This window comes from Pseudophryne corroboree, chromosome 5 (genome assembly GCF_028390025.1).
Source record: "Pseudophryne corroboree isolate aPseCor3 chromosome 5, aPseCor3.hap2, whole genome shotgun sequence".
Lineage (NCBI taxonomy): Eukaryota > Metazoa > Chordata > Amphibia > Anura > Myobatrachidae > Pseudophryne > Pseudophryne corroboree.
Window position 1 is genome coordinate 577,748,918 of NC_086448.1, and position 21,650 is coordinate 577,770,567.

The 21,650-nt window shown below is 44.6% G+C and overlaps 1 protein-coding gene across 2 annotated transcripts in view; it reads left to right on the plus strand.

Annotated features, from left to right (window-relative positions):
* The window catches only part of ZNF516 (zinc finger protein 516), a 189,373-nt gene that overhangs the window by 159,387 nt on the left and 8,336 nt on the right, over nucleotides 1–21,650 (plus strand). For both annotated transcript variants that reach the window (XM_063923343.1, XM_063923342.1), the window contains exons 6-7: nucleotides 2,812–2,916; nucleotides 3,959–4,026. In XM_063923343.1, the coding sequence (XP_063779413.1) occupies nucleotides 2,812–2,916; nucleotides 3,959–4,026 (173 nt within the window). The remainder of the gene's footprint in view (nucleotides 1–2,811; nucleotides 2,917–3,958; nucleotides 4,027–21,650) is intronic.

A 21,650-nucleotide genomic window follows, 5' to 3' on the forward strand; every position in this document is an offset into this window, starting at 1 on the left:
TAATAAACCTGCACAATTAATGTGGCAAGAAACAATTTCTGCAATGCAGCACTCACCCACAAGGCAAATCACCACTAGAAGCAGGTAGAAGGGACTAAGTGTATTTGGCAAACACACACTCACAAATAATGTGGGAAAAATCCTGCACTGCAGCACTCACCCACTCAAGGCAAATCACCACAAGAGAGAGCTAAAATGGCCTCACCTTCCCTATATATATCAAACCCTCCCCTTCAAAAAAGGCTGTACTTTCCTCACAGCTAGGTCCACCCCTCACCAGATGTTTAACTCTTTCCTCTCCTATGCAGTCAATTCTCTCTCCTTATAACAACAAGCAGTTGAAAGAGCAGTCCCATGACAATAAAAGCATTCAAAAATCTATATTATACTTATACTTTAAATTTATACTAAGACTTTACATTTGTGTAATTTAAACAGCTGTGCATTTTCATTCAGATGTATATTCTCAGAATATTTCCAGCCATAAACATTTTGGCTTTGTAAATATTTTCTTCAAATGTGGTAACTTCTGCAGCTTAGAGCACCCACTGCTGTCAGTCTTAGCATACAACAGTTTACAGTTCCATTACCCCATTCTCTGTCTTCACTGATGAAGACTCATCTGTTCCACAAGTAAACGCCAGTGGAGATTACGTCTTTCGTTGCTAGTGTAGGTTGTTGATGCTTTAACTGAGATTTTTGGTGTAGGAGTTAGAATACTGACACCAAGTGGAACTAGTTTTGGAAAGCCTTTGTTTTCAGATGTTCATGTATCAAACTACAGTTGCATTTTCTCAAAGGTTGCATATGTCAGTTTGGTTTATCTTTTTTTTTAAGGTGTTTATATCCTTTTTAACTGGAAAAAAAAACAATGATGTATTTTGCAGTGTAGTGACTGGGTACTATATCTTCCAGTCTCTTCTGAGCATTCAGTGCCTAAAGGTGCATACACACTTGCCCAGCATGTATGCATAGCGATGATCGCTGGGCTGATTTCCCCACTGGCCAGCGATGTCAGCGGGGGTGAGCGGCTTTCCATAGCAGGATGCTATGGAAAGCCGCTCACCCCGCCGTTCATCTACTGGTAATACCAGTAGATCAGCGGTGGCCGCCAGCGATGAAGCGGGAGTGCGCATAAGCGCTCATCGCTTGTGCATACACACTGGGCGGCTTTGAACTGAAAGCAACTCAACACACCAAAAGTGAGCTGCTTTCAGCTCAAAATCGCCCAGTGTGTATGGGCCTTGATGTCTTGATGGTGATGGTGTGTACCTTTATAGACAGTGGAGAGAGACACCTTTATGGAGAAGATCGTTCTCAGGCAGGTTGGTTATGTCCATAAATGGCAGCCTACGTGTATGTGTGTAAGCAACAGGTGTAGTATAGTTACTCATTTGCCTTTAAGGTAAAATGGATGGTGTGCTAGTAGATGGTTTTGAGGAGCTCACATGTTTACAGAGTTCTATTGTCTGCAAAGAGCTGTTATGGGAGAGAAGCGTGATGTGTTATAGTATGTCTTCTAATACAGCATCTTCATGATAGAACTAAAGACTTGATGTTTAGAGTTATGTAGTATTTGGGTAATACTAATCTACCTTTGCACATTGTTATACATTCTATTGTGTGAGCCATGTGGTATTGCTCGCTTTTTGTGACTGCACATTGTCTGAAACAAAAACTTTTGGTCTCTCACCATTACATCAATTCTAAAGAGAGACAAATCACAAACTGCAGATTATAGGCTCCTGGAGCTGTGTAGGTAATGAGGGTGGTATATATCATGCTACGCCACCAAGCATTTTTTTTAAATCAAATATTAAAATATATTTTTCAAGTGCACATGTGTTAATGACACTTACAGTAATATGCAGTCAGTATGAGCACACAATTAAGGCAAATTAATAATTTGGAGTTTTACCATATGGTTTCTGTATGTATAACATCTTTGCAATGTATTGACGCCAGCTTGAAGCATAGATTGTGTTTGTTTCTAGGATATTTTAGATGAAAGAAGCAAATGATATTCAAAACCAAACATACAAAACTAAAAGTCAGGCATGTCTTTCTTGATCAGTAGCAAAGACAACAGCTAGCCCTTTAAGTCAGATGTTGTAAACTGACCTTTTAAATAAAGGAAGGTCTGAGTAGTTTTCCACAAATGCTAATGGCTCAGAAAACATGTTTACTAAAGGCAGAAAAGAGGGCTCTTATGTGCCCACTGTTTCAGAATGTGCAGAAAGACACTCTCATTCTCATATGTCTTTAGTGATTGCCTCCGAGGTCTAGGGTCAAAGCAGCACCAGCAGGCAGATAGGTAAGGGCTAAAGGCTTGATCACTCTGTGATGGCTCCACTCACTCTGCATTTGTCTCTAAGGTAAATCAGCCCAAGAGGGACAGGCAGTCTCTGGTTCTACTCATTTTCTATTATCCATGTGACTAGTCTCTGGCACGCTGGAGTCACTTTGATTTGCTTGATACACTGTTTGACAAAGCTGGGTGATGGCTGAAAAGTGGATCCAGCTGCTATGAAAAGCGCACACCTGACATGCCAGTCCTGGTGCGGGCACATCATGGGGAGCGGTTTTTAATTCAATGTAATTTATGCATTCTCACAATCCTATGTGTGCCTGGCCTGTCATCCCCAGCCCAGATGAAGGCTGACAGTTGTCATCTAGGGCCTGAAGGTAGCCTCACATAATGACACATTAGACATACTAATGATGTTTTCTTCTAGCATAATGTTTTCTTCTCAACTTCTCTCCTTTTTCTCTCTCGCCCCCCCCCTTCCCTCCTCTCCCTATCAACCAAAGGAATGCTTAGGACACAGGCACGCCAAGGAGACTGTGTATGCATCGAGTGTGGGAAATGTTTCACCCAGCCGAGCCACTTACGCACCCATATGAGGTCTCATACAGGTACAACGTCCTTTCATTACAGCGGCACTTTCAATTTGCGACAACTGTTATTTAAAAGACTAACCTCCTCAATCACAGTTTGCCGCTCTGGTTCTCTCTCTCTATATATACATATATATACTTGCATTGTCTGCTTTCAAAATTTCTGTTTAATACTAGGAAAAAAATCTAAAATCTCTGAAGGACTTTTATTGGATAAATGCCTTAAAATGATGATATCAAAGGGGTCTTGATCTTGGTTAAGTGTGGTTTAATTTATTGCAACTACTAAACAGTTAATGCTATAATTTGAGATGTACAGGCTGTAAGTTCCCGATAGGGATTTGGGAGAAAAATCTCTCTTCCATGGGAAAGGTTAACAAAAGACCACAATGATTATGAATAAACATGCAAGTGATTCATTTTGCCACAAGCGCACCAATATCAAACTATTCATTTCTGCATGTCATTAACCCCTGTTTTACATGAACATCATAATCACCTTATGCCATCTTGTTTTATGGGAAAATGCCCCCTAGGCTGGACAGTGACAAATGAGACATAATTAATACAGCTATTTAATATCTGTTTAAAGCTACACCAATTTGGTCTTTGCGACTATTACATTGTGCGAGCTAGGTAGCGTTTTGTGACAGCTCTAGACTATTGGGCTTCTGTGCAGAAGTGTGAATGATGCATACATAAGCCAGTCTGATGTGATATGACAGAGGCCAAATGGTAAGTAATGCAAGTGGAGGGTCCCTTTACACACACATACTGATAATTAATGTTGTCAGTGATTGCTTTCTTCAGCACTGAAGTCTGAATTAAAAAGGGCAGTGGCCTTAGGCTGCCATTAACACACACTCTCAACGAAAGTGTTACAGTAAATTGGTATGTGCTGGCCACAGGCAAGTAACTGGTCCTTTTTTTTAATTTAGGTTTTTTTCCCTTCCTTTTTTTTTTTTTTTTATGTGGTTAAACTGTAATGGTCTCAATAATGTACACACACTAACTAAAGCTTCAATGCTCCTCTGTTTAACAAGACCCCTTGTTCCCACAGTGGTATATGAGTCTAATGGACTCCGAGGTACTGAAGTTCACACCACCTCCGCAGATGCCCCAAAACAAGTATGTTATCAACTAATTGAGTGTTTGGTTTTTCTTATGATTGCTGGGGAGAAAAGTTGCACAGCAGTACTCCTCAGTAAAGCACTGACCTTTCATCATTTTATGTTATATTCACCCCTCCCCCCAACTCGTGTAGTCTCCCTGGTTACCGGAACAACCATTTATAGTTTTTATGCAAATTTGTTTTGTCCCAAAAGCTTTTATTTTCATGGATGTGATAGTTTATCAAACACGGAACCAGGCTGTGTTTTTCTGAAGAGTATTTTTCCAATGTCTACACCTGAAATCCTTACAGCAACTCCTTATCCTGACCTTGCAGCTTCTGTGGACTCTGTGTGGTGGTGTGCCTTTCCTGTTTCTAATGTCCAGTGTCTCCTATCTGATCAGACTCTTCTCTGCTCCTCCTTACTTCTAGTCTAATCACTCCTGTAGCAGAATATGAGCACACTTTCTTCCTGAATTAAATGTACCTGAAGTCATAGAAGCACATAGGGGCGTACATTTACATTGATTACATCTCTGCATATCTTTATTAAATATTAGCAGTTTTTTTGGTTCCAATGCATTATTTAAAAGCATCTTCACCCTGAAAACATTTACATGCAAGTTGGCTTTATATCGAAGGTCACTTAATCACATTCATAAACATACATACATTTAAAAAAAAAAAGCTTTACAGAATCATAGGTATAAGGCTGTGATGGTGGGAATTTCAGCTTCCTTTTAGTTATACTCCTCACAATTGCTGCTGTTGTAAGCTATAAAAGGAATTGTCCCAAAGCTGTCCCAAAATAATTAAAGGGGTATCCAATTAGACCCTGAATTTTTTTACCGTGTGTGGGTCGTGATTTAAAAAAGAAGAAAAAAATTTGCCGGGCTTTTAAATTAGCTCAGTTTTTTTCAGCTCGGAAAAATTTTGCTTTTTTTGGTCAAAAACATAGATCAGTGAAAACATTGCAGACCTCTTTGTTTTGCGGTCACGATCGTGTAAAACAGGAAAGTGTATCACAGATTTGGTTTCGCCTTCCTGAGGCAGGTGAAACAAACCCCCCGATAAGTGCCTGCATTGGGGGTTAATTAGATGGCCCCGGGGAGGTAATTAGCCATAGTAAATTACCGGGGCTAATTTGATACCACCTTAAGCGATGAACTCCTGTAGTGGCACATGGCCCCTTTTAAAACTTCAATAGCGCTCATTCCTAATTATTGCATATTTACTTCGGCTTTAATGAGCGCTTAAAACATCCCGTATTGAAAGCGTCTTCTCAAATGTTTTAGATTTCAGTTGGAAGTACTTTTTGTAAACTTGTTAAAAACGGTGCTACAGGTTGAGTATCCCATATCCAAATATTCCGAAATACGGAATATTCCAAAATACAGACTTTTTTGAGTGAGATAGTGAAACCTTTGTTTTTTGATGGCTCAATGTACACAAACTTTGTGTATTAAACAAAGTTATTAAAAATATTGTATTAAATGACCTTCAGGCTGTGTGTATAAGGTGTATATGAAACATAAATTAATTGTGTGAATGTACACACACTTTGTTTAGTGCACAAAGTTATAAAAAAATATTGGCTAAAATGACCTTCAGGCTGTGTGTATAAGGTGTATATGTAACATAAATGCATTCTGTGCTTAGATTTAGGTCCCATCACCATGATATCTCATTATGGTATGCAATTATTCCAAAATACGGAAAAATCCCATATCCAAAATACCTCTGTTCCCAAGCATTTTGGATAAGGGATACTCAACCTGTATTACAAATTTTAAAAACGCTTATGTGATAAATGCAGTTGTGTGACTTCCTCTCTGTATTACTCATAAGGTAATAATTTTGGTTTAGAGTCATTAATTGCAATGTGACACCACCTTACTGCCTGACATATGTCTAGCTCAGTGTTTTCCCAACTCCGACTCAGGAACCCCCGAAGCTTTTTTGATTAGACCGATAAGTGTGCCTTTTTATTTTGCCACTGGAATGTCCAAATATCTTCGCTACACATGAATAATTTTTTGTCCCCTCTAGGTTTGTGATTTTCCATCACACTGCATATTCCGCCCACAAGGAGGACGAGATATTTAGGATAAACCATAGGAAATACTGTATGGGCTTTATCGACAATACAAACACACTGTATGATATCAGGACTTATTGTCCGATATCTATTATGAAGGCGGACCAATCAAATAATTGAAGCTGCGCAATTCTAGGATTTCTCTTACGTCCTAGAGGATGCTGGGGACTCCAAAAGGACCATGGTGTATAGACTGATCCGCAGGAGCTTGGGCACACTATAAAGACTTAAAGTGGGTGTGAACTGGCTCCTGCCTCTATGCCCCTCCTCCAGACCTCAGTTAGACTTTGTGCCCAGGAGTGATGGGACACACACTAGGGGAGCTCTAATGAGTTTCTCTGAAAGACTTTTTGTTAGGTTTTTTATTTTCAGGTAGACCTGCTGGCTACAGGCTCCCTGCAGCGTGGGAGTGAGGGGGGAGAAGCAGGACCTACTTCTTCTTAGTTCAAAGGCTCTGCTTCTCAGCTACTGGACACCATTAGCTCCAGAGGGTTCGATCACTTGGTGCGCCTAGGTGCTTGTTCCCGGAGTTGCGCCGTCAAACCCCCTCACAGAAGAAAGAAGCCGGGTGAGTATGTGAAGAACAGAAGACTTCAGTGACGGCAGAAGACTTCAGTAACGGAGGTATAGCGGTCGCGCTGCGCTCCATGCTCCCACACACCAACAGCACTCTCAGGGTGCAGGGCGCTGGGGGGGGGGAGCGCCCTGGGCAGCAAGTTACTGTTTTCTTGAATGGGCTGGCAGTAAAAGCTTTGTGGTGCCTTGGCACCGTATCTCATACCCCCGCCAGCATGCTAAAGTGCGCTACGCGCCTTTGATCCCCCGCCGCCAGCTTCCACAGGTGCAGTAACGGAGGTATAGCGGTCGCGCTGCGCTCCATGCTCCCACACACCAACAGCACTCTCAGGGTGCAGGGCGCTGGGGGGGGAGCGCCCTCTGCAGCAAGTTAATTTCTAAAGCGCTGTATTGTAGTGCAGTTGAGGGTCCGGGACTCTGTATCCCAGACCCCGCCAGTGGCTTAAAGCGCACTACGCGCCATGTCTCCAGCGCCGCCGGCTTCCATGGGTGCAGGGCGCTGGGGGGGAGCGCCCTGGGCGGCACTAACAAGGTATATACGATCCCCGGACGCCGCTGCCGTTACCGCCGCCATTTGCTGCCTGCGGGCGTGCTGTGCGCCGGTGCTCCCACAAGCTGAAGGGTTTGTTTGGGTGCGGGGCGCTCTAAGCAGCATTAGTTCCTATGATATATAGTGTGTTTACACTACACACGGCGCCAGACCTGTATATCTATAATATAAGGAGCTATAGCGCGCCGAGGGGGGAGGTGCTTAGCCCTCACACAAACAGGGTCAGCACCATTTTTTCTCTGTCCCCGCCAAGATGTATGTAATACACGAACAAGGGGGGGGCCACAGTGTTTTAGTGTTATGTACACATATATAACACTAGTTGACTGAGGAATGGGCATGCTATCATTCTTGTGTGTAGTTTTTGTGTGCTCCCTGTCAGATATACCCATTTTAGTACACTTGTGTCGACAGGCGTGAGTGTTCGGTTATAAACACATATGGGGTTCACTGTCTGCATCGCCGACGCACGTGGGTACTGCTACAAATAAGAAGTACAGATTTATGGGAGACACAATGGTATGTGGCTGACCCTGTCGGCACCAACTGTTGTCACCGGGGGTAGCTGGACATGCTGTATATGACTTATACCTGTATATAGAATGTTGTAAGTTACTTCCCTCGGACCCCTTGGGGTCACAAGTCGGTAATTTTCCCTGGTGACTAATCCCTGCTGTCGACGAATACTGGGGTTTTCTGTCGACTATAATGTTTTCCTGGTAGATCCACAACTGGGGCTTTTCAGTACATGGTCATACACGTTCAGAACACATTAATGTCACTGGGGACCAGAAGGCTCGGGACAATCCGATTATATGTGTATATATATATATATCTATATATATATATATATATATATATATATATATATATAAAATCTATATATATATCTATATATATATATATATATATATATATATATATATAGGATATGTGGATATATGTGTATGGCAATATGTATATTCATATGATGATTTCTGAATGAATACTGGTGTACTGGTATTCCTTCTCATGTGCTGGACACTCTGTCGTTAAAGCTCTAGGTCGACTGTGTCTCACACCCTCTCCTGAAGTCAGAAGGGTTATTCTTTTTCCGCCACGGATGGAATATTGCGAAAGTCAACGACTGGTCGACACGGGGCCCTGTCTCAATGGATCGTATACAGGAAAGCCAAGTGATATGATTATTTTTCTATGCTGTGGGCTTTTTGCATTGCAGACACATGGGGAGTGTTTGTGTTCGGTTGGTCGTTAAATAGATTTACCCTAAAGAGAGAAGGGTGGTTCCTTATGTTGGATCCTCTCTATAAATTTGCGACAGGCCGCCGTATGTATACAGGCCGCCGTATGTGGCCGGGGGACTGAGGTGGCTGACTCCGTGAGTTACTGGAGTTTTTCTCTGGGATGGTGTACAGCTGTTTGGGGGTATGCCTCGGTTCAGCCAATCTCGGTGGATATTCCTGGTAAGTCTAACTTTGGGAGTTAGATTCCCTGGCAACAGTTAGTGACGCATTCCTTTGTGGGATACAGTCTTTTTAATCGGTTAAATACAGTTTTTTGTTTTTCCCTTTCTGTACAGCCTATGAAAGGTGAAAAGGTAAGAGTTCTGCAGCCTTGTTAGGTTCGCGGATGAGGATGTCGTTTCTATTTCTACCACATAGATCACATGTCGCAATGTCTATATGGAGGGACCCTGCTCCGGTGAGGACTCAGTTACTACTTTCAGTTAGTCCACGAATAGCCTAGGACTGGTGAATTACTTATAGAATCCACAGGGGGACGTTCTGGAGTACGGATGTTTCCCCTCACTGGTTTTCTAAAGGATTTTGCCGTCTCCCCTCTGGAAGGGGAGGTAGTACGCAACACCGTACCAGGGGTGCGTTAGGTTCAGGGCCTTGTCCTCCTGTCCCGGTTATATAAAAATAAATAAATAAAAAAGTTTTACATGCGTTGTTCTACGCATTCAGATTTCCTGGAGGGATAGCCAGGATTGTCTTGGACATTTCACGGGAGTGATGGTAGTATGATGGTTTTCTTTCAATAGTAGGAGCCATTGTTATTCTATACTGAGATATTCGCCTGAGTGGGGCGAGGTCAAGAAACAAGTGGTGCAAATCGTTGTTTCTCTATGACTGTTTTCAACACACGGAAGGGCTGTTGTTCCCAACTGCGCAGATGTTGGAGGTAGTATCAAGGTAGATACTGAACGATTGAAGTTCTGTGTTTTCCTGTGGAAAAGAGGTCTGAGGATCCTGAGTCGGATCAGATTTGTAGTGCCACTTCATCAATATGTTACGTTGACAAAGAAGTTGAGTGCGGCCTAAGAGGCCTTTTCGGTGAGCAGGTTGAATGCCAGAGTGGTTTTCATGGGACCTGTTGGGAATGTGGTCTGGGTCTCACCGGCGCAGGCACCGGATTATTGTTCTAATGGCCAGGATATCACTCCTGTGGTGTCTGCTCAGTTCTCATCTCCTAGAGGGATGAAGGTTCGGGATCCAGGATTAGATCCTGGTGTCCATGTATGCTGGTCTCCGAGGCTGGTGAGCAGTCCTTACATGGGAAGTATTTATAGATGAAAAAGGTCAAGCTGCGAAGCTTGTCTGCATTAAGCTTTCTTGAATTAAGAGTGGTTTTCAACGAACATATTCTTCGCGATCTGCCCGTGTTAATTCTGTCGGACGACTTGACAGCATGGCGTAAGTAAGTCGCTAGGGCGGAACAAGGAACAAAGCGGCAATGGCAGAAGATAAAATTGTTTGCCGTCGAGTGGAAAGACTGGTAAAAGTTATATTAGCAGTCTTCGTTCCAGACGTAAACGAAGGAGAAATAGATTTCCTCTACAGACGCGCTCTCCATCCGGGAGAAAAACTGTCGTCATCAAGAAGTTTCACAGAAGTGACAAGTCTTTGAGGAGTGTCTCAATTGGGCATGTTGCCGTCTCGCCTCAACGAGAGAACTCAGGAATAGGATTCAAGGTCAAGGATCACCCAAGCTATAGCAGGGGACGACCTTGTGACACCTTGGGTGTTTTCAGTCGGTATATGTGTCTCCTCCGCTTTCACTCTGCTGAAGGTGATAAACGTAAGAAGAAGGGAGGTTCCGGCGATCCTCATTGTTCCGGTCTAGCCAAGGAGAGCTGGGTATACGGTTCTTCAAGACAACAAGCTCCGGGTGTGTATTCAGAAATATTGCGGCTGCGTTTGTCGGCGTGGCGGATGAACGCCATATTCTAGTCCGAATGGGTATTTCCAGTGAGGTCTTTTCCACACTTCTTCAGGCTAGAAAGAAGTAACGGCAGTTACAGGGCTGTTTGGCCTTATAAATTTTCTTTAGATTTGGCCACCTTTCCGGAAGTTCAGACTTTCGTGAAAGGAATATTGCACGTCCCACCTCCATTTGTGCCCCTATTGGCACAGTGGGATCTTGACGTGGTGTTGCGTTTCTTGTGTCTCACTGAGGGGAACCTTTATTAAAGGTTCTGTTAAATATTCTCTCTTGGAGAGTGGTCATGCGTTTGCCCTTTGGGAAACGGTGAGGCTGTTGTCGGAAGTAGCAGCTTTGTCTCACAAGAGTCCCTGTTTGATCTTCCAAGTGGAAAGATTTGGGAACTCGGATAGTAGTTCTGCCGAAAAGGTTTACGGGGTTTATCAAAAGTCTGCCTATTTTGATGCCTGTGGTAACTTCAGCATGGACTGATTCAAAATCTCTAGATGTAGTCAGGGCTTTGAAGATTTATGTCGACAATTGGGCTCAGTTTGAGATAACGGAGGCTCTGGTTGTCAGTATGCTCCCAGCGTGCTTGGGGCGCCTGCGTCTCTGCAGTCTGTTACACATTGGATTTATGATACGATTCGGCGTGTTCGTTCTACGGCTGGATTGCCGTGACCGAGGTAGGGGGAGACCCATTCTACTAGGTAGGTGGGCTTTTATTGGGCAAATGCCCAAGATGTTTCGGCAGGTTAACTTTGCCGAGCGGTTACTTGCTTGGGTTTCAAACACCTTTGTTAAGCTCTTCAAGTTTGATGCCCTGGTCGATTGCTCAATCGGTGCTGCAGAGTCGTCTGCACTCTCCCGCCCGTTCTGGAGCTTTGGTATAGACCCCATGGTCCTTTTGGAGTCCCCAGCATCCTCTAGGACGTAAGAGAAAATAGGATTTTAGTACCTACCGGTAAATCCTTTTCTCCTAGTCCGTAGAGGATGCTGGGCGCCCGTCCCAGTGCGTACTGTCTGCAGTTATTGATTTTGTTTGCACTTTGTGGTGATTCTTCTATGTCAGACTATTGCTGACGTTGTTCATGCCATGGCATGTGATTTCTTATTATTGGTTGGGTTGACACACAGGTTGTGTTACATATTCGCTCAGCATACGGCTGTATGTTTTTCATACCGTGGGCTGGTATTCTGTTGAAGGCCATGTCTTGCGGTATGTTCGTGGTGTGAGCTGGTATGACACTCACTGTGTTTACATTATAAATTCTTTCCTCGAAATGTCCGTCTCTCCTGGGCACAGTTTGCTAACTGAGGTCTGGAGGAGGGGCATAGAGGGAGGAGCCAGTTCACACCCAGTTTAAGTCTTTATTGTGTGCCCAAGCTCCTGCGGATCCGTCTATACCCCATGGTCCTTTTGGAGTCCCCAGCATCCTCTACGGACTAGGAGAAAAGGATTTACCGATAGGTACTAAAATCCTATTTTTTTTTTTGCTGACCATTTAATGTGTTTGGCCAAAATACTCAGGCCATACAATAAAACAGGTCAGTCAACAGATTATTGGCAAATTGGTGCAATAACTGTATATTGTGTACCGAGCTTTAAATTCTGTTTTACAGATCTCTGTATCGCCAATGATATAATTAGCAATACCTCTTTAAGAATGTGTCAGTAGACAGTGATGAATATACCATCAACTAGGAGATATGGAAAATATGCACTGTTAGGGGTTCCCAAGGACTGGAGCTGGGAAACTCTGGTGTAGATGAATGTTAGTGACCAAACAGAATGCACAATCATCTGAATTTTTCACTTCTCAATATTTTGTAATGTAACCTATTCAAACATGGAATTTATGAGACTGCATATGTTTTCAATATAAAATATTTTCAAAGTGTTTACATCTAGCAGTTAGCAAAATACCTAATGAGTATACATGAGGTAGTATACCTGCATAAATATTGTGACATTCTTTGTTGTGGCAAAGAAAAAGATTTATGTCCATAGATAATGTGGACATATACCATACAATTGATCTGTCAGATAATCTGCCAGATCTGACTGGTTGGTATGAAAATCTGGTAATGGATGAGATCAATTGACATTCAACTATTTGTTGCCAAACACTGGAAAATTAACAAAAACTGTCGTTCAGACAAATTGTTTAAATTATGGATTCAACCAATTTGTATGAACAGTAGTTTTTGTCCATTTTCCAGTGTTTGGGAGCAAATGGTCGATTGTTATTTGCTCTTATCCATTACCAGATTTTCATTTCAATCTGGCAGATGATTTGCCAGATAATTGTATAGTGTATGCCCATTTTAAGGTCCATAAACACTAGAAGATTTTTTTTCCAGTGATTTGAGCGATAATGACTGTTTTTAAAAATCTAATGTTCAAATCGTCTAGTGTTTACACAGTGAACGATGAACGTTGGGTGCACATGCGCTCGTTAGAAGCGGGTCGTCAGTCGCCCATGCATGCAGCTCAATCGCCTCAATCCCAGCAGAGCAAATCGTTTGTAAAATCGCTCAATTTGTACACACACTCAATATCGTTTGTCGGGTAGTTCAAGGCAAATTGCTCATCTTCCTATTTTATCATCTTTCACATCTTTCAAATCTTTTAGTATTTATGGGCCTTTAAAACTGGGCATACACTATACATTTATCTGACAGATAATCTGCTCCCAAACGCTGGAAAATGGGCAAAACCTGTCATTCAGACAAATTGATTAAATCACATATTTAACCAATCTGTATGAATGATATTTTTTGATCGTTTTCCAGTGTTTGCGAGCAAATGGTCGATTGTCATTTTCTGTTATCCATTACCAGATTTTCATTACAACCAGCCAGATAGATAATTGTATAGTATATGCCCATCTTTAGATGTGCGTCATCTATCCAGAGTATAATCTAGAGTACAGTTTTAGCAGATTTTCCTACCACTCTCTGTTTTGCTCTTCAATTTACTGTATTGGTCAGTGCACTACCCACGATACACCTAGGAGTTATCCTAACCAGTGTAATTCATACTGCACGGGAGCTCTCTCTCCCTTCCTTAGCCTGCCTTAGGACAGTTACTTTATAGTTTGACAATTGTATATTACCCCATTGGTGATAACACAAATGTTTTATATTTTCATAAAATTAAAGTGGACGGAGATAAATTACCAGCCAATCAGCTCCTAACTGCCATGTTACAGGCTGTAGGCTAGATGCAGCATTGCTTGGAAAGTGATAAAATGGAGAGTGAAAAAGTGCCAGCCAATCAGCACCTAACTGCCATGTCACAGGCCGTGTTTGAAAAATGGCAGTAAGGAGCTGATTGGCTGGTACTTTTTCACTCTCCATTTTATTACTTTCCAAACGATGATGCATCTGGCTCTGTGTTTGAAAAATTACAGGAGCTGATTAGCTGGTACTTTATCTTCGTCCACTTTATCTCTCTCCAAAACTTAGTTCATAGATCTCCCAAGCTGGAACATACTTAATGATGTGAGTACCCAGCCAACGGCATTGCCAATAGAACTATATATCGACTGTGCCATGCACACTGAATTATATATTAGCGATATATCGTTCACGGCCGTATTCACCTGTATCCCCTTGTTTGCCGGGTCATCCCATCGGGCGTGCTGCATGCCCGACAGGGCAACCTGTGGGAGCACGCAGTAGTGGTTACACACTAGATGACGTGTCAGGTATGTCAGTTCGAGCCATTGGATTGTACGACATATTGCCTAGTGTATACCCATCTTTTAGTCCTGTGTAAGGCCGGATACGCACTAGAGCGATGTGTACTCGAACGATATGGTGGCCAACATATTGTATCTGCTGTACAGTTCAGAACGATGTAATGAAGGACAGAACAATCCCTCAATACCGTCCGATTGGTCATGCAGCACGGGCAGCCAAAAGATATCGCTAACGACTAGCAGATTGCAGATACACACTGAACGATCCGGCCGATATGTAATTCCCAATTCGAACGGAAGCAACAAATCGGGCCGATAGCGCTCTAGTGTGTACCCGGCTTAAGACTAAAGTGAAATTGTGTGCAGGGCACTGCATGTTCTCCATTTACTGAGAACGTTATTGGTGACGGGAAGCCGCATACTGTAGTTCTGAATGTCAACATTGGGACAAATTACACCAGGTCCTGAATTATCACTTCCATTGTCTTTGTGCCTACCAGACACTGAGACTGTCCCACAGAAATAGCCTGCTTAGTTTGCTGTTCAGGGCACATTTAGAGGAATTATTTTTGTATAATGTATTCTATAATCTGACAGCATCTCCTGTAGCTGCTATATATATATATATATATATATATATATATATTATATGTATGAATATATATATATATATATAATATGTATGTATATATATATATATATGTATGTGTGTATATGTGTATATATATATATATATATATATATAACATTTGTTTTTTAATTTTCTTAAGTGCATAGTGTCGTGCGTCAAATTCCCACCTCATCCCTTGACCAGACAAATCTCAGCATTTGTTGGGATTAGTAGAACTTTAGATATGTTTTTTAAAAATGAAAGTTAAGAGAGACTTTTTATAAATACCTGTCTCGGTAAATATACCCGTATAAATACACTGTTGTATCTTCTACTGCAGTTGGGCGCACCCCTGGGATATAGGGTTCTTGAACCAAACACTTCGAAGTGTCTATATAAGTCTCAACAAGATGCTTCCCATAGTATCTTTATGTTGGTCTTGCCGCCAAACTCGTGAAGTAGACTCCTCCTCTCCCTCTGGTAGTGTGACTTTGGCATTCCCTTGTAGTCCACATTCATCCAAAAAGTAAGAGAGAAGAGTGTAATAGTGAAAGTACGTTTTTAATCCACAACATTAATTACCAACAACAACCATACATGACAGTGATTGAAATCCACCAATAATGAAAATACAGTTTGCGTACCAGAATTCGTGGGGTGTCAAGCGTGCCCACCGACAAACTGCATGTAATATCAGATACCCTCCCGGGATATTAGATTGCCGGATTCCTGTAGGGATGGATAACACCGATTTCCTCACGAAGCAACTTCTCATAGCATACACCTTGAAAAAGGCTCTTCTATGAGCTGAAATGCGTTGGTGACCAGACAGACCTACCAGTTGCTTCGTGAGGAAATATGTGGTATCCATCCTTACAGGAATCCGGCACTCTAATATCCCGGGAGGGTATCTGATATTACGTGCTGTTTGTGGGTGGGCACGCTTGACACCCCACGAATTCTGGTACGCAAACTGTGTTTTCATTATTGGTGGATTTCAATCACTGTCATGTATGGTTGTTGTTGGTAATTAATGTTGTGGATTAAAAACGTACTTTCTCTGACGTCCTAGTGGATGCTGGGAACTCCGTAAGGACCATGGGGAATAGCGGCTCCGCAGGAGACTGGGCACAAAAGAAAAGCTTTAGGACTACCTGGTGTGCACTGGCTCCTCCCCCTATGACCCTCCTCCAAGCCTCAGTTAGATTTTTGTGCCCGACCGAGCAGGGTGCAATCTAGGGGGCTCTCCTGAGCTCTTTAGAAAAAAGATAGTTTTAGGTTTTATTTTCAGTGAGACCTGCTGGCAACAGGCTCACTGCATCGAGGGACTAAGGGGAGAAGAAGCGAACCTGCCTGCTTGCAGCCAGCTTGGGCTTCTTAGGCTACTGGACACCATTAGCTCCAGAGGGACCGAACACAGGCCCAGCCTCGGAGTCCGGTCCCAGAGCCGCGCCGCCAGCCCCCTTACAGAGCCAGAAGCAAGAAGAGGTCCGGAAAATCGTTGGCAGAAGACATCAGTCTTCAACAAGGTAGCGCACAGCACTGCAGCTGTGCGCCATTGCTCCTCATGCACACCTCACACTGCGGTCACTGATGGGTGCAGGGCGCTGGGGGGGGGGCGCCCTGAGCAGCAATAAAAACACCTTGGCTGGCAAAAATACATCACATATAACCCCCAGGGCTATATGGATGTATATTAACCCCTGCCAGATTCCAGAAAAAAGCGGGAGAAAAGTCAGCCGAGAAGGGGGCGGAGCCTATCTCCTCAGCACACGGGCGCCATTTTCCCTCACAGCTCCGCTGGAAGGACGTCTCCCTGACTCTCCCCTGCAGTCCTGCACTACGGAAAAGGGTAAAACAAGAGGGGGGGGGGCACTAATTATGCGCAGTAATAATATAAACAGCAGCTATAAGGGGAAAAACACTCTGTATAGTGTTATCCCAGTATATATATATATATATAGCGCTCTGGTGTGTGCTGGCATACTCTCCCTCTGTCTCCCCAAAGGGCTAGTGGGGTCCTGTCCTCTATCAGAGCATTCCCTGTGTGTGTGCTGTGTGTCGGTACGATTATGTCGACATGTATGAGGAGGAAAATGATGTGGAGGCGGAGCAATTGCCTGTAATGGAGATGTCACCCCCTAGGGAGTCGACACCTGAGTGGATGGGCTTATGGAAGGAATTACGTGACAGTGTCAGCTCTTTACAAAAGACGGTTGATGACATGAGACAGCCGGCTACTCAGCTTGTGCCTGTCCAGGCGTCTCAAAGACCATCAGGGGCTCTAAAACGCCCGTTACCTCAGATGGCAGATACAGACGCCGACACGGATACTGACTCCAGTGTCGACGATGAAGAGACGAATGTGACTTCCAGTAGGGCCACACGTTACATGATTGAGGCAATGAAAAATGTTTTACACATTTCTGATAGTACAAGTACCACTAAAAAGGGTATTATGTTTGGTGAGAAAAAACTACCTGTAGTTTTTCCTGCATCTGAAGAATTAAATGAAGTGTGTGATGAAGCGTGGGTTTCCCCCGATAAAAAACTGATAATTCCTAAAAGGTTATTGGCATCATACCCCTTCCCGCCAGAGGATAGGGCAAGTTGGGAAACACCCCCTAGGGTGGATAAAGCGCTCACACGCTTGTCTAAACAGGTGGCACTACCGTCTCCTGATACGGCCGCCCTAAAGGAACCTGCTGACAGAAAGCAGGAGAATATCCTAAAATGTATATACACTCACACGGGTGTTATACTGCGACCAGCAATCGCCTCAGCCTGGATGTGCAGTGCTGGGGTGGCTTGGTCGGATTCCCTGACTGAAAATATTGATACCCTAGATAGGGACAATATATTACTGACTATAGAGCATTTAAAAGATGCATTTTTATACATGCGTGATGCACAGAGGGATATTTGCCGACTGGCATCAAGAGTAAGTGCGCTGTACATTTCTGCCAGAAGAGGGTTATGGACGCGGCAGTGGTTAGGTGATGCGGATTCCAAAAGGCATATGGAAGTATTGCCTTATAAAGGGGAGGAGTTATTTGGGGTAGGTCTATCAGACCTAGTGGCCACGGCAACTGCTGGGAAATCCACATTTTTACCCCAGGTAGCCTCTCAACATAAGAAGACGCCGTATTATCAGGCGCAGTCCTTTCGGCCCCATAAGGGCAAGCGGGCAAAAGGCTCCTCATTTCTGCCCCGTGGCAGAGGGAGAGGAAAAAGGCTGCAGCAAACAGCCAGTTCCCAGGAACAGAAGCCCTCTCCAGCTTCTGCCAAGTCCTCAGCATGACGCTGGGGCTTTACAAGCGGACTCGGGCACGGTGGGGGCCCGTCTCAAGAATTTCAGCGCGCAGTGGGCTCACTCACAAGTGGACCCCTGGATCCTTCAGGTGGTATCTCAGGGGTACAAATTGGAATTCGAGACGTCTCCCCCTCGCCGTTTCCTAAAGTCTGCTTTACCGACGTCTCCCTCCGACAGGGAGGCGGTATTGGAAGCAATTCACAAGCTGTATTCTCAGCAGGTGATAATCAAGGTACCCCTCCTGCAACAGGGAAAGGGGTATTATTCCACGCTGTTTGTGGTACCGAAGCCGGACGGCTCGGTGAGACCTATTTTAAATCTGAAATCCTTGAACACTTACATACAGAGGTTCAAATTCAAGATGGAGTCACTCAGAGCGGTGATAGCGAACCTGGAAGAAGGGGATTATATGGTGTCTCTGGACATCAAGGATGCTTACCTCCATGTCCCAATTTACCCTTCTCACCAAGGGTACCTCAGGTTTGTGGTACAGAACTGCCACTATCAGTTTCAGACGCTGCCGTTTGGATTGTCCACGGCACCCCGGGTCTTTACCAAAGTAATGGCCGAAATGATGATACTCCTCCGAAGGAAAGGAGTTTTAATTATCCCTTACTTGGACGATCTCCTGATAAGGGCAAGATTCAGGGAACAGTTGGTAGTCGGGGTAGCACTATCTCAAGTAGTGTTGCGGCAGCACGGTTGGATTCTCAATATCCCAAAATCGCAGCTGATCCCGACGAAACGTCTTCTATTCCTAGGGATGATCCTGGACACAGTCCAGAAAAAGGTGTTTCTCCCGGAGGAGAAAGCCAGGGAGTTATCCGAGCTAGTCAGAAACCTCCTAAAACCAGGCCAAGTCTCAGTGCATCAATGCACAAGGGTCCTGGGAAAAATGGTGGCTTCTTACGAAGCAATCCCATTCGGCAGATTCCACGCAAGAACATTCCAGTGGGACCTGCTGGACAAATGGTCCGGATCGCATCTTCAGATGCATCGGCGGATAACCCTGTCACCAAGGACAAGGGTGTCTCTCCTGTGGTGGTTGCAGAGTGCTCATCTTCTAGAGCAGGCATTCCCAACCACGGTCCTCAAGGCACACCAACAGTGCAGGTTTTAGTGATATCCAGGCTCCAGCACAGGTGACTTAATTAGTAGCTCAGTTATTTTGATTTAACCATCTGTGCTGCAGCCTGGATATCACTAAAACCTGCACTGTTGGTGTGCCTTGAGGACCGTGGTTGAAAATGCCTGTTCTAGAGGGCCGCAGATTCGGCATTCAGGACTGGGTCCTGGTGACCACAGATGCCAGCCTGCGAGGCTGGGGAGCAGTCACACAGGGAAGAAATTTCCACGGCTTGTGGTCAAGCCTGGAGACATCACTTCACATAAATATCCTGGAGTTAAGGGCCATTTACAATGCTCTAAGCCAAGCAAGACCTCTGCTTCAGGGTCAGCCGGTGCTGATCCAGTCGGACAACATCACGGCAGTCGCCCACGTAAACAGACAGGGCGGCACAAGAAGCAGGAGGGCAATGGCAGAAGCTGCAAGGATTCTTCGCTGGGCGGAAAATCATGTGATAGCACTGTCAGCAGTGTTCATTCCGGGAGTGGACAACTGGGAAGCAGACTTCCTCAGCAGGCACGACCTCCACCCGGGAGAGTGGGGACTTCACCCAGAAGTCTTCCACATGATTGTAAACCGTTGGGAAAAACCAAAGGTGGACATGATGGCGTCCCGCCTCAACAAAAAAACTGGACAGGTATTGCGCCAGGTCAAGGGACCCTCAGGCAATAGCTGTGGACGCTCTGGTAACACCGTGGGTGTACCAGTCAGTGTATGTGTTCCCTCCTCTGCCTCTCATACCCAAGGTACTGAGAATTATAAGACGGAAAGGAGTAAGAACTATACTCGTGGCTCCGGATTGGCCAAGAAGGACTTGGTACCCGGAACTTCAAGAGATGCTCACAGAGGACCCGTGGCCTCTACCTCTAAGAAGGGACCTGCTCCAGCAAGGACCCTGTCTGTTCCAAGACTTACCGCGGCTGCGTTTGACGGCATGGCGGTTGAACGCCGGATCCTGAAGGAAAAAGGCATTCCGGAGGAAGTCATCCCTACCCTGATCAAAGCCAGGAAGGATGTAACCGCAAAGTATTATCACCGCATTTGGCGAAAATATGTTGCGTGGTGCGAGGCCAGGAAGGCCCCAACGGAGGAATTTCAACTGGGTCGATTCCTGCATTTCCTGCAAACAGGAGTGTCTATGGGCCTCAAATTGGGATCCATTAAGGTTCAGATTTCGGCCCTGTCGATTTTCTTCCAGAAAGAACTGGCTTCAGTTCCTGAAGTTCAGATGTTTGTCAAGGGGGTGCTGCATATACAGCCTCCTTTTGTGCCTCCAGTGGCACCTTGGGATCTCAATGTAGTTTTGGGGTTCCTCAAATCACATTGGTTTGAACCGCTTAAATCTGTGGATTTAAAATATCTCACATGGAAAGTGGTCATGCTGTTGGCCCTGGCTTCGGCCAGGCGCGTGTCAGAATTGGCGGCTTTATCCTGTAAAAGCCCTGATCTGATTTTCCATTCGGACAGGGCGGAATTGAGGACTTGTCCTCAGTTTCTCCCTAAGGTGGTGTCAGCGTTTCACCTGAACCAGCCTATTGTGGTGCCTGCGGCTACTAGGGACTTGGAGGACTTCAAGTTGCTAGACGTTGTCAGGGCCCTGAAAATATATGTTTACTGGACGGCTGGAGTCAGAAAATCTGACTCGCTGTTTATCCTGTACGCACCCAACAAGCTGGGTGCTCCTGCTTCTAAGCAGACCATTGCTCGCTGGATCTGTAATACAATTCGGCTTGCGCATTCTGTGGCAGGCCTGCCACAGCCAAAATCTGTAAATGCCCACTCCACAAGGAAGGTGGGCTCATCCTGGGCGGCTGCCCGAGGGGTCTCGGCGTTACAACTTTGCCGAGCTGCTACTTGGTCAGGGTCAAATACCTTTGTAAAATTTTACAAATTTGACACTCTGGCTGAGGAGGACCTTGAGTTCTCTCATTCGGTGCTGCAGAGTCATCCGCACTCTCCCGCCCGTTTGGGAGCTTTGGTATAATCCCCATGGTCCTTACGGAGTTCCCAGCATCCACTAGGACGTCAGAGAAAATAAGAATTTACTTACCGATAATTCTATTTCTCGTAGTCCGTAGTGGATGCTGGGCGCCCATCCCAAGTGCGGATTATCTGCAATACTTGTACATAGTTATTGTTAACAATTCGGGTTATTGTTGTTGTGAGCCATCTATCCAGAGGCTCCTCTGTTATCATGCTGTTAACTGGGTTCATATCACAAGTTGTACGGTGTGATTGGTGTGGCTGGTATGAGTCTTACCCGGGATTCAAAATCCTTCCTTATTGTGTACGCTCGTCCGGGCACAGTATCCTAACTGAGGCTTGGAGGAGGGTCATAGGGGGAGGAGCCAGTGCACACCAGGTAGTCCTAAAGCTTTTCTTTTGTGCCCAGTCTCCTGCGGAGCCGCTATTCCCCATGGTCCTTACGGAGTTCCCAGCATCCACTACGGACTACGA